This window comes from Glycine max, chromosome 2 (assembly GCF_000004515.6).
Source record: "Glycine max cultivar Williams 82 chromosome 2, Glycine_max_v4.0, whole genome shotgun sequence".
NCBI lineage: Eukaryota > Viridiplantae > Streptophyta > Magnoliopsida > Fabales > Fabaceae > Glycine > Glycine max.
Window position 1 is genome coordinate 26,428,190 of NC_016089.4, and position 13,267 is coordinate 26,441,456.

General features: G+C 35.0%; 1 protein-coding gene and 1 non-coding gene across 2 annotated transcripts; both read right to left on the bottom strand.

Moving 5' to 3' along the window:
- Nucleotides 1–415: 415 nt before the first annotated feature.
- LOC113001058 (small nucleolar RNA R71) lies at nt 416–519 on the bottom strand. Its single transcript, XR_003266389.1, has one exon. It is a non-coding gene; the product is annotated as a small nucleolar RNA R71 (small nucleolar RNA).
- Nucleotides 520–4,573: 4,054 nt separating this feature from the next.
- LOC100813912 (linoleate 9S-lipoxygenase-4-like) lies at nt 4,574–11,773 on the bottom strand. The gene is made up of 5 exons (XM_006575881.1): nt 11,756–11,773; nt 11,164–11,251; nt 10,814–10,970; nt 4,955–5,185; nt 4,574–4,862 (listed from the first exon to the last, which is right to left on the bottom strand). The coding sequence occupies exons 1-5, from the start codon at nt 11,771–11,773 to the stop codon at nt 4,574–4,576; spliced, it is 783 nt and encodes a 260-aa protein (XP_006575944.1).
- Between the last annotated feature and the right edge of the window lie 1,494 nt (nt 11,774–13,267).

Below are 13,267 nucleotides of genomic sequence, written 5' to 3' on the forward strand. Positions count from 1 at the left end.
TCAAGTGGTTGGCCTGATTAAAGCTTGTTTTGAGCCAGTAAAATCTTTGCAACTTGGAATTCAATACAGAGTAGAAATGAAAATGCTTTAACACAAACACATACACACACTTAAAAATCAAAAGGTGTATATTAGCTAACAAAAATCAGAAGACGTATGTTAGCATTCAACACCTTTTATGTTGGACAAAAAAATTACCTTTTTTTTCTATGTAGATTAGCATGTATTAAAGGATACTTGTATAATTTTATTTTATTTAAAAAATGTAAATTATGGAATAACACAAAAGCTCCTTTTCTATTTCCCACTATCGTGTCTCCCATGAGATTTGGTGGCTACTACAAATGCTTTTCATAAAGTTGCCCAAAGCTTCAATTATGGAATAACAAAAAATCTAAATCTATCATGGACTAAAAGGTTGAGGAAGAAGATCACCAACTTCCAACAAGATGTCGAATCAATATATGAAGCATAAGAGCAATACAAAGGTTACTTGGAAGAATGTCAACAACATGGGTTGAGTGAACCATTGACAATCCATTTTTTCTTTGAAGGATTGAATCATCAAAGTGTGTCAACACAAAACTAACAACAACCCTAAGGCTCCCAACAATGAATGTCATAATTAGAAAACCTAATGGGGGGGGGGGAGGGGGGGTTGGATAGCCAAAAGCAAGTGAACTTGACAGTTGGTAATTCCATCAAGGAGTTGACAACTCATATGGATGACATGGCATTACACAACAAAAATTTGGAGAACTAGATTTCTTAGATAGCTTAATTCCTTCCGACTCCAAGCCGGAATCCAGGTAAGTTTCGAGGTAAAATGAAACTAACCCTATTGAACATGTGAATGCTTTTACACTAAGGAATGGTAAGGAATTAGATAACCCTATGCCTAAGCATGTGTCTAAGAAGGATCAGGTGAGTAGTGAGGAAGTGGAAGTGGAAACACCATTGATGTTGAAAAATAAAATTTAGTTGTTTTAGAAAAAGGAAAGCTTGTTTCACTAGCTTCCTTGACTACTTATCAACCTCCTATTCCTTTCCCTCAAAGTTTAGCTAGGTTTAAATTGGATTAACAGTTTGCAAAATTTCTTGATATGATTAAGCAATTGTATGTGAATATTCCTTTTGTTAAGGCTTTGCAACAAATGCCTAACTATGAAAAATTCTTGAAAGTTATCTTGGCTAATAGAAGGAAAGTAAAGGAGAAAGAAACTGTGACCCTAGTCCAACAAAAGCTTCCCACTAAGCTTAAGGACTCAGATAGTTTCTCAGTGAAAAAAGATGATGGAACTCACAAACCAAGATGGGGGGGGGGGGGGGGGTGAATTGGTTCTAAATCAAATCAAACAAAAAAAACATAGAGTTTTGAAAAACTTTATTTTTCAAGGATCGTATCACAAACTTTTGTTAAAACCAATCACCCTTAACACAAAATCCTTTTGTTAAAGTTCTTATTCAAGAAGATGTTTTTATTTAAACTTCAGCAAATTGATCAATAATACAATGAGAAAGAAAAATAAGATCAAGAGAAGATGTACACCAATTTTTATATTAGTTCACTCTCTATCTCTAGAGAAGCTACTCTAGTCATCTAATCCAAACTGAATTATAGAGAAAATAGTTATAACCGCTTGTAATCGATTAAATATCCAATGTAATCAATTATTTCGAAGAAGTAATCGATTATATTATCACTTCAATCAATTAAAGTGTTATTCCCAACATCTGGAAAATTTTCAAGAATAATGTAATCGATTAAATTCTTGATGTAATAAATTAAAGTGTTCTCGATCACTTATGGGAAAACCTTTAAGAGCAAAGTAATCGATTTTGATCACCTGGTAATCGATTAAAGCAGAGACTCATGAAAAATCGGACATGGTCTCAACCGAACTATGTAATCAATTACGATTAACTTAAACCGAAACTAGAATCTCTCTACAAGCTATAAATACTTGTGTAATCGATTATGATCAACCTCGTAATCGATTAAAATAGAGTTTTATGCATTGAAGAAGTTTCTATCTTAAGAAACAATCTTCCTACCTCTACATGATGATGCATGATGTACATATGAAAAGTTAGAGACTAAGATGCAACAATCAATACAAATACCACTCAAAGAGTTGGACATGTAAAAAGACAAAACTTCTTCAAGCTCCAAAGCTTAATGTTCATGTTGCTCCCTTTATCTCTAACACTCAGTGCCTTGTATAATTGGAACACTACTAAAAAAAAGGCTTTCTACATCACTCCATTAACATCGGTTATTGCGAAAACCGATGTTAATGAAAGCGCGGTGACATTTTTGTAATTAAATGGAGTTACTTAACATCGGTTTTAGCAAAACCGATGTTCACTACTTCATGTTAACATCGGTTATTTAAAAAACCGATGTTAACATGATGTTAAGATGAATATGGTAACATCGATTTAGGCAAAACTGATGTTAACTTCATAGAGTTAACATCGGTTTTGAGAAAGCCGATGTTAAGGAGTTGATCATAACATCGGTTTTTTAAAAAACCAATGTAATCTATTTGATGTTAACATCGGTTTTTACAAAACTGATGTTAACTATATTCAGTTAACATCGATTATCCTTAAAAAACCGATTTTGTTATGTTTATAAGTTAAAACTTGACATTTCACAACCCGCGTGCTCGAAAACCTTGCACTCCCTCTTCTCTTTCTCCTCTTGCCTGAAATCTGCCGAAAATCGCTCCCTCGACACCCACATTGTCCCACATTGTTTTGAATACTCTCGGAAACCCCTCGCTCAAACCCATAGAACCCCCTATAGTGCTCTTGGAACTGTGGCTCGAAGAAAACCCTACATACACTCCTCCGTTAGGTACTAGGGTGCTGAAACACTCGTGGGTGGTCAAAGCTTTCTCCGCGAGGTACGTAGGTCAACTTCGTGTATGCTAAGTTTGAGTGGGTGTTCATGTTTTATTGATCATAATAATAATAATACGTCTTCAATTGCAGTATTGTTGATTGAGGTACGAGGAAAGCTTTAAGTTTCGTGCCATTTTGTTAGATCTCACTGCCATTGCTACTGTTTGGGTTCGAGGTAAGCTTGGTCTCTTTTTCATTTGTAGTATAGTTTACTCTTTTTCACTGCCATTGTCTCTATTTCAGTGGGTGTTCACTCTTTTTCATTGTCACTGCCATTGTCACTGTGTGTAAAAGTAATATAGTTTACTAATTTGTCCTGTACTTTTTTGTTCAATGTTGTAAATAGTGGTTATGTATGATGTGACTAATTGGGTTAATGAAAATTGATTGGGCAGGGTCTAAGCAGAAAGCTGGTCCATATATTGTCTGCGTTGTTTTTTCTAGTTTCTTCGACAATTTTCAGGTATCCCATTTCTTCAATTTTTGAATCTTTGATACTAGTTTACGTGTGTGAACGGCAATGCATTGATCGTTGGTGTTGCTGCAATGTTTGAATGTTTTGATGTAATTTCTAGGATAGCAATAACTCCGGTAAGGCTACCTACTTTGCTGCTTTTGTTCGTCTGGTCAATTGCTTGAGTCTTTTGGTCAATTGTGTATATTAGAGTTGTAGTCAATTGATGAATACTAAAGAAATGCAAAGAAAATGCTTGACTCTTTGTCATCATGTTGACTAACTAGTTTGTAGGTTCAATATCCTTTAGAAGTCCAACTATCTGCTGCATGTAGAGATACGTATTTTAAGTGGAAACATTTACATTCAAATAGAATTCAATTGTTAAAAAAATAGAAGCATGTTCACCTGAAGTATAGCTTTTAGAAAGACGACTAAAATGTTGTGTGACACACTGCTACTCTCTCTCTGTCTTTCTGTCTCTCTCTGCCATCTTTTGTCCTCACCACTATTTGACACACTACTGCCCTCTATATGGCGTAAAGTCGATAGCTGATACACAGAGACACGCACACACACACACACACAGACACACACACACACATAGACACACACACACACACACACACACACACACACACACACACACACACACACACACACAAATGAATGCATTGGGTAAAAAGTTAGGGTAGCACCTGTTGTAAGAAAGATGGTAGATTCTTGCCTTAGAGGGTTAAGCATGTGTGAGGATGATCTTATAAGCCTTAGTAAGGAGAGTAGATCAGATGGAGGATAGCCTAGTCACTAGAGGCAGAGGGAGAGTAAGAAAAACCATAAGCAAAAGAATTAAAAAACATTTAGAGATACAATGGAACATTATGGCATTGTCTGATTCATGTAGTGAACTCAACCTAGTGGGGAAAAGCTTGGTTGTTGTTGTTTTATATGTCATTGAATAGTGTTGGTTTTACTAATTAGGGTCCTTCAGTTATCCCAAAATAAGATATATGGCAAGTAAAGTACATTCAGCCACTCCAAATACATAACTTAAACATACACAAGTGATGAAGGAATCAAATTCCTTCTATTTCACATTTATTTAAAGCCAGGGACAGTACTTCAGCAACCATAGAGCCCTTAAATAGAGATACTATTGGGAATTCCTCTGAAAGTCAATCCCTCCTCACTAGAAGGATAGAGTAAAGTCTAAGGCATTTTAGTCGGCCCATAGCAGTTTCTCAATGTCTCATCATTGTTCTTCTCTATAAGCTTCTTTTCAATCTCTTCAAGATTCTTTCCAAACCTCTTAAAGGCCTCTAATGGCCCGGCATCAGAAGTCCAGTAGTCACCACCATCTCTCTGCCCAAGGTAAAACTCATCAGATTCGTGCCTTGATAAAATTTCTATAACTGTAAGGTCAATGAGGGTCTTTTTCTTGCCAGTAATAGTCTTAAAAAATTCCTTCTCAGGATTAAACCTCCGTATGGATACTGTCCTAATTTAACATCAGCATGAAGAGCTGAAGCAATCCATATGAGGGTAGTGGAAGCTTCAACCAACTCTTCACGAGTTAGTATCTTTTGCCACCATGGCTTATCCTTCAAATCCCCATGACCCACCTCTACAAGTTCTTTCCACCAAGCTTGGAGCTCGGGGTCTTTCTGAAGTTCCTCAGCTGACTTGTAGTAGAATGAGACATATTCTTCCACCCAAGACTTGATAGCATCCCATATCTCTAGCCCATCAGAAGCATAAGGATAGTCCTCGATCAAAAGTCTAACTCCATGGGGAGCAGATGGATCCTTAACAGCAACTCCTCTGAATTAAAAGCACCCAAATAACATTGATTAGCACAAGAGTTATATCAAGCCTGAAGCCCTTTTTCTTCTTATGTCATTGATGACTTTTTATATGATGCATTCATGTGTTCCCCCATTGTATGCACTTTGTGATTTCTTTTGTCTTTTTAATTTACTGTCAAACACAAAACTAGAGCTGAATCGGAACAAGAAACTATTTCCAACACAAAAGACTAGAGCTGAATCCAAACAAACAAAAACAATCATGGCTAGAAATAAAAAAAAATTAAAATAGAATTAGATTGATGGAAAATTTGGGACTGTTATTCGTTCATTGGCGAGACTGAGAATGAGGTGACAAAGTTAATTTTTGGCTTATCAGACCAGCCTGGGCTTTGAAATAGGCTAGGTGAGGCCTTAAGAATTGGTCCATAACAAGCGTTGGTCCATAAGAGGTAAAATCCTTGATTTATTTTAATCACTAAATTGATAAAATTTACATTTTATAAAAACTAATTAAAAGTGTAACTTTATAAAATTTGGCAAACAAGCCAAAGACTAGAGAAGGTAGGTATATAAGTGACTTACATACTAGGAAAAGATAATAAATTAATAAGTAATTATTGAGTCATTAAATTAACCCAGCTAATATTCTTATTAACCTAATTTTTATTTTGCTCAACTTCTTTTAACTAACCTAATAATATAAGGCTATGTTGAACTCCTTATTATTTTTATTTTGCTCAACTTCTTCTAACTAACCTAAAACTTGAATAAATAATGGACCTAAAATTTTCTCAATATTTGTATTATTTATGTTGAATTTAAACCTATTTAACTCCTTATTATTTAGAACCACAAATTTTGATAAATAATTATTGTTTAATAAATTATTGTACCCAAAGATATATCATTTTCCTTTTCTTTATTAAGTAAGTGGTAGCAAAGTACTGTGTCATATCTAGTCTTATATAGCAAGTAAAAAATTACTTGAAATATAGGTATGATAAGTGATGACTTGAATCCAGATGTACTTGAAATATATATCCTTCGACTTTTCATGTAGTGTCTCGTTTTCGCTTCTTTCTTTAGTCTTAAGGTTCTGAGTGTCTCTTGCTGAAAGAGACGAGGTCCATGGGTCTGCTGAACTAGTAGGTGGGGGTGGTGGATGATTTGTTAGATTCAGACTGTTTTCTCATTTTTAAAACTGTTTTGAAATTAGTATTACCAAAAAAAAATTTCTTTTGTTTATATTATTCTTTAAACTTGTTTTACAAAATAGTTTAACAAAATCAAACAGACCAAAATGGTAAGTTTTCTTTTCTTTGTTTTCAAGTTTGAAATTCTTTCAAGAGTAATAATATACAAATTATTATTATTTTATTTCAAAACATCCTACAAATATTTTTCATTTCTCTTTATCTTGGGTGTTTAAAATAAAAAATGATTTGTGTATCATTATTTTTTCTTGTTCAAATTGAAAGAATCTAAAACTTTTATATCAAAATGGATAGCATTTGTAGCTTGAGACGATAATATTTATTTGTTCTGTTTTCGTAATTTTATAGAACAAATGATCAGTAAAGTAGTGTAACAATATTTTTTTATTTTTTACTTTTAAGACTAGATATGACACATTAATTTTTGGTTCCTCTGATCATGTTCATATCCACCCAAGCATGAGGGAAGTAAAGCATTTGCTCGAGGCTCCCAAAATAACTAATTTGATCATTATTTTCTTACTTGTTGTCCACTCTAGCATAATCAATTAGAGAGAAAGAGAGAAGTCTATGTATCCATCATGAAGGTAGTAGCAGTAGTAGTAGGAAAACCCTAATGGTAGAGTAGTGAATGAAATTGGGGAGAGGAGAGGACGAAGGGCTTTTCCTTTACAGATGTTAACCTCCTGCCCCTAGGATGTGCTGTAAAAAAAGGAGAGAAGAGATGGTGGGAGTGTCGTTAGAGAAGATTGTGAGGGAAGATGGTAGGTAGGTAATATTACCAATGCTGGGGGATGAGATTTGGGGGTGAGACTAGAAACCCCCAACTAATTAAACTAGAGTCACTTTGGTTCAATTCTATATTTAATCTAAGCCACTTATGTATGACAGGCCACTTTTACTAGTAACAACACTATTTTATTAAACTAATTAAGACACAATTTATTATCCTTTTAGTTATTCTAAGTACTAATATAATGTAAACAATTTATTGTAAGATTCCCATAAATAGACTTTCTCACGAATCGTATTTTTCGAATATAAAAAAATTTATCCCAACCAAACGCGTCCTTAGTGTTGAAAGATCTCTTTATTTCCCTTTCAAAGAGACATGTAAAAATGTGTCAATACAATTGTTTTTGGATTCAAGTGTGTACATCAACAAAATTGTTTTGAAGCGATATAATGGAAGGAAGTGAAATTTGAACTTTATTAACTAAATTAAACTTACACTCAGGAAACTATATCACTTGTTAGTGGCTAAGTGTGTGTATGGAAACCCGTTTCAGCATGACTGGACGGAGGTTTTACACATTTCAAAGCAATAAAATAAAAGGAAGGGGAGAGTTGAATAGGTCAAACACACCCTAAGTCTACATAACTCTTAGAAGCTGTTAACCTACCCCACACACACACACACACACACACTAGAGTTCAAGCTTCATACAATTCTCAACTCTTTTAGCCATGGGGAATGCAAAGGGCATGGGTCTGGCTTGCCTTGGGCAGTAGCCTTCTTAGAGAGAGAACAAAACCAACCATTTCTCCATTTGAACTGCAAGTTCAAGTATAACCAAGATAAGAACTTATATATCTAGTGAATCCAATATTTATTCCACTAACCCTATCATTTACCTCCTTAACTGTCATGGGAAAGTGGGCTACAGCTCGAGAATATGCACATAAGCGCTCTTCCATGGCTTCTTCAAATGTTAACCCCTTTTCACTTGTTGCTGCTGATGCCAGTTATGTTATAAGGCTGGACAACTGAAAGTGCAAACATCAGTCAGTTCTCATTGCAGTGTTAACATTTTTAGTGTTGAATACGTTATCAATATTAGCTCTAGATGTTTGTCAAAAAATCTCTACACTTTCTTCCTTATCTTGTTATGGCCAACATTTTATGCCCAAATTTGTATTACAAACATAGTTTATTTACAATTTATAGATCGTAGATTTCATTCAAGGCAACAAATGAAGTTCAATATCAGGTCACCCATTTTGGACAGAGCTCCTTTAGTGCAGGATCAACCCTTCAAGCAAACCAAATCCAACCAAATTTGAACATATTTCATGTTAACTTGATTTCACCCAAGACTCAGCCATAGGAATTGAGAATGGTCATTGAGTAGTGGGTAGACACCTCTTCAAGATCAAAAACAAGAAAACACACACACACACACACATATATATAAGAGAGAGAGAGAGAGAGAGGATAGTGATTGCAATTACCAACCATCCTATTAACTACCCAATTTTAATCAGATCATGTACATCTAATATTGTCTTCCAATCAAACGAAATGTCATTGATTAAGACCATGTTTGGATAAGTTTCTCCATAAGCACTTATAAGAGAAGAAAATAAAAAGAAAAAAGATGAAATAAATTTTCTCCCATAACCTACAATTAACTTAACATAAGTTAAAATCAACTTTTTGAAAAAAAAGCTGATTTTAACTAATGCATAAGTTAATTTTAGTTTTCTGAAGAAACTTTTTTCCTTCTTATTTTATTCTCCTATATTTTTTTTGAACTGCAAAGATATATTATATTAATAGATAAAGAGTACCAGGGGTACTACATAACGACACAGGATAGTAGCTCTCATGTAAAATAACAAAAGAACAGCAGCCCAACAAAACCACCACAAACCCAACCCTACAAAGCAAACTCTATATAAAAGCTATAGACATTACTGAGGACCATTGGTGAAAAGGAACATTGAAATCCCTTTCCCAACCCTTCAGCGAAGACCACGTGAGGAAAATTGTACTGTCTACCAGCTTAGAGATATCAAAAGGCTGATTATGAAAGACCATGTCATTTCTAAGCTTCCAGGTTGACTTTGTAGCTGCCAACCACCAAATTTTCCATCTTCTATTAGTAGCCATCCTTTCTGCTGTAGTTGAATGCTGGAGAAAGTTATCCATCGCCCTACAGTGGAGGACTCTGTCTTCCCTAATCCATGAATTGAAATCCCACCACAAAGGCAAAACTTTATCACATGTGAAGAACAGGTGAGAGGCAGACTCAGGTTGGCTTTGGCAGAATGGACATAGATCATTATCAGTCTCAATTTGTCTCCTAGATAAGTTATCCTTAGTAGAAAGTCTATCCCAAAGCAATCTCCAGGCAAATGATAAGTCTCTAGGAGGGATTTTAATATCCCACAGTTGTTGGAAACCCAGACACTAGACTTCAGAAGACTGCTCAACTTTAATAAAGTGGTATGCAGATTTGGTAGAAAAGATCCCATTAGATTCAGCTCTCCACACCCAAGTGTCCTTCAGATTAGCACTTAGGCTGATTGCTGTAATTTGATCAATAAATTTTGAAGCTATCCCCATCTCATTGTCAAACAAATTTCATCTCCAAGAGAGATTCCATTCCCATCCATTTTTAGAGAAAGAGCCCATGTCTGCCACAATATGTTATCTTTGGGAAGAAATTTGATATAATTCTGGAAATTGATTTTTGAGAGGTTAAGCAAATCAAAAAGGACATCATACAGCTTCAACCTCGAAGTTAAGCAAATAAAAAACACTTACATCCCATAAATTAAAAAGAACCACCCCCAACCTAAATGAGCACAACTAAACAATTCCCAAGTATCCTATAGTTGCTATCAAACTAAATAAACTACAACTATAATGATCCTCAAAGTACAGGCTCTTTAACAGGTCACAAGATTAACAACTTTGTGGATGTGCTGTATTTAACCTGCTTGAACATCTCACAATAACATAAAACATATCCAAGAAGTAAAGCTTATTCCATGTTTGCCTATATCTAAGAAGCTTTAGGATATCTAATTGATATTTTAGGATATGTAAGTTATTTGTTTGTTTTTCCCTTTTATTGCCTTAGTACCATCCTTTTTGCATTATCTCATTTTTTTTTTTGTTTCTTCATTCTGTATCAGATTTGACAGTGACTGGAAAAAGATTGAATCATTTGTTGTATCAAAGACAATCATCTAGGTAATTTCAAATGCAAGTTGTAACTGTTTATTTACATTAGCTGTTGTTTCTGGGTTGTCATCCATAAATGTTGTGGATTGAATTAGGCATGTTATAGTTTTTGAAGTGTGTTTGATTATGTTACATTAAGGATTTTGGCACTTTCCAAATAAAGAATTGGTTATTGGACATGAAATGCCAAAAAAAAAAGAAGATTTCTGGACATGAAGTGGTTCCATTTGTCAAATCACCTATTTTGGTGTCCCTAGGTGGCTATTTTTGTCCCTCTCCTTCTCAACTACAATTTCCACCTCAGAATAGCTCTTTTTGGAGCTTTATTATTTTGCTCAGCACTTAGGTTTCAACCAATTCTTCCCTTTAAGCAAACTTTGCTCCAAGCAATTCTGAAAACTCTTCCTTCCTTTTCCAAATTCTTCCCTTCAAAAGTTAAACAAACTTCAATTACTCTCGTTCTATTGTTGCCACAGGATCTGCACTAGAATTTATAGGACAGCCACAGGATTCTAAAATATGCCCAAGATTCTTTGTTTTCCAAATGTCCTCATTTTTCACAAGATATGCCCCAGAAATTACAAGAAGCATTTGCTTCAAATAAGAAACAACTAAGTCACCAAAAGGAATTGAAACAATGAAGAAGGGAACAAAAAATATAGAAAAAGAAAAATACTACAAGTGGAAATCCACTATTGAATTGGTGTGACTAACGCTTCTGCTCCATCATTGCTTTAAGAAAAAAATAAAAAAGAATCATCATAAATCTCAAATGTACACAATCATACCAAATTTATTGTTCACCAGGAAGCACAACAGAAATCCAATCAGAAGCTGCCATTTGAATAACAGTCTCAATATGAGGAGAAATAGACAGCGGAGTCACTATGACCTGTTCCACCAGATCACATGCAAGAATCGGTCAGAACGAGGGAAAATTGCTAGCACCGGTAGATACCAGCATAGTAGCATGCACCAATATGGAAAATAAAAATGTTAATCGAAAAGACGCTATTCCAACTTACATATCCACTTTCAAGTGACTTCATTAGTAGATAAATGTGAGCGAGATTTGAGTACCATCATTATACTTTTAAATTAAAAGACTAACATGTAATCCATGTAATTTTAGAAAATCATGTTTAGTGTTTTCTACATGTCTTGGCGCCAGAGTAAAAGAGAGCTACTTAAGTTTAATTTTAAGCTAACAAAAAAACATGTATGAGCTTAAATTCTACCACAAAAAAAAATACTTAGGTTCAGTATGTCTAAGAAAAATATTGAAATCACCTGACAATGTCAGTTTCATGATTTTTGGCGATATCTTCAAGCTCTTGCTCACTCAAGCTAAGACACCTGACTTGTTCATGATCAATCAGCCAGTTTCTTAACTTACCTTCTGCTGAGGCTGCATGATTTCTTAGATACTCATTGTCGCAACCTACCCTTCGGAGGGAGGGCGACGCATGACTCGCGGGTGCGTGTTCCAAGAAAGGAATACGCGCGGAGTTGCCACCAACATTTATTTGAGGAAAACGTCGGAAAAACTGGAAAAGACGTGATCTACGAACTTAAAGCGAAAGGTTCAGGAGTTGTATTTACGCACGGGGAAGGTATTAGCACCCCACGCGTCCATCACAAGAGACGACAACCTTTAATCAAATGTGCAAACATGACTTCAATTTTTATGTTCCCTTTTACGTTTTTATTTCTTTTTGTACTTTTTATATTTTTTTTATCTTTTTGCGGTTGATGAGGGTGTTTCCCTTGCTCCTACGTATTCCTTAATTGCGATAAGGAAATAAGACCTACGTAGTTCTTTGTGAACAAAGTGTTTGGTTAAGTTGTTTTTATCCTTTTTGCAAGACATGTTTTTATTAAATGAAAGGTCATTTAAGGCGTTGGACCATTAAACAAACTTTCGATTCTTTTGGAAGGAGAGAAGACATTAAGGCATTGGACCATTAATGATCTATTTATTTTTGAAAGAGGTAATAAAGTTACATGTTGGTTTTAGGCCTTTAGGAATCTACCCTTAACCAATAAAAGCGGAAAAGACCATTTCAAGGCGTTGGGCCTTTTAAAAATGGCTTTTTAGGCGTTTGACAAATGTTTGGTTTATGAATTGATTTTAGCCTTAATTTCACTTTAGTTATTAGTCGATTCGATTAAGAAAGAAAAATCCCAAAGAGAAACATCCGATTGATTTTTTTGTTTTATTTTGCTAAAATATATTTTTTATTATATTATTATTATTTTACCTCTTTTTGGTTTCCAACGTGGTTACGGCATGACCGAACGGTCGGATTTCATTTTAAACGAAATTAACGGATATTACAATTCAAATGATCGGTGGAAATTTATTTTATTTTTGATTTAGGCGAGAAAATGACTTAAGTAAATGACTTAAACATGTCAAAAGGGGGTACGAAAAGTAAATGAAATGAAAATAAAAGTAAATGAAAACAAATGAGGACCACTAAGGATACATAGAATGAATTGAAAAGTTCGATTTCGAGAACTTATCGGTTGAAGACCGAAGAACGGTGAAGAACGAATGAAGAACGTCGAAGAACGGCTGAAAATCTTCGCGAAAATCCCCACGGAAACGTTACGGAAGCGCCTCGGCTCGGATATTCTTCACGAAACCAATTTTTTCCACTAATTTCAAGTGATTCTCGAATTACCAGGAGGACTGAACAACTTTCCTCTTCACTTCTCCCCCTATTTATAGGAAAATGGGGGAGATGCTTGCCACCCAGCTCGCCCAGGCGAGCTAGGTTGCTTCCTCCAGAAGCAACCACCTTCTGGAGGAATTTTCTGGAAGGCCCAAGTGGGCCTGGTTGCTATTTGCACCCCCATTTTTTCTAAGTACACCCCTGCCTTTTTTTTGGTGATTCTTTTTCCG

Bases quoted from the DNA above. Each gene is read 5' to 3' on its own strand.
- LOC100813912 (XM_006575881.1), bottom strand. The intron at 10,971-11,163 runs GTGAACAATAAA...TTGGTGACTTAG, and splicing joins GATTTCTGTTGTGCTTCCTG to TTGTTTCTTATTTGAAGCAA. The intron at 4,863-4,954 runs GTGGCAAAAGAT...ATGTTAAATTAG, and splicing joins GATTTGAAGGATAAGCCATG to GACAGTATCCATACGGAGGT.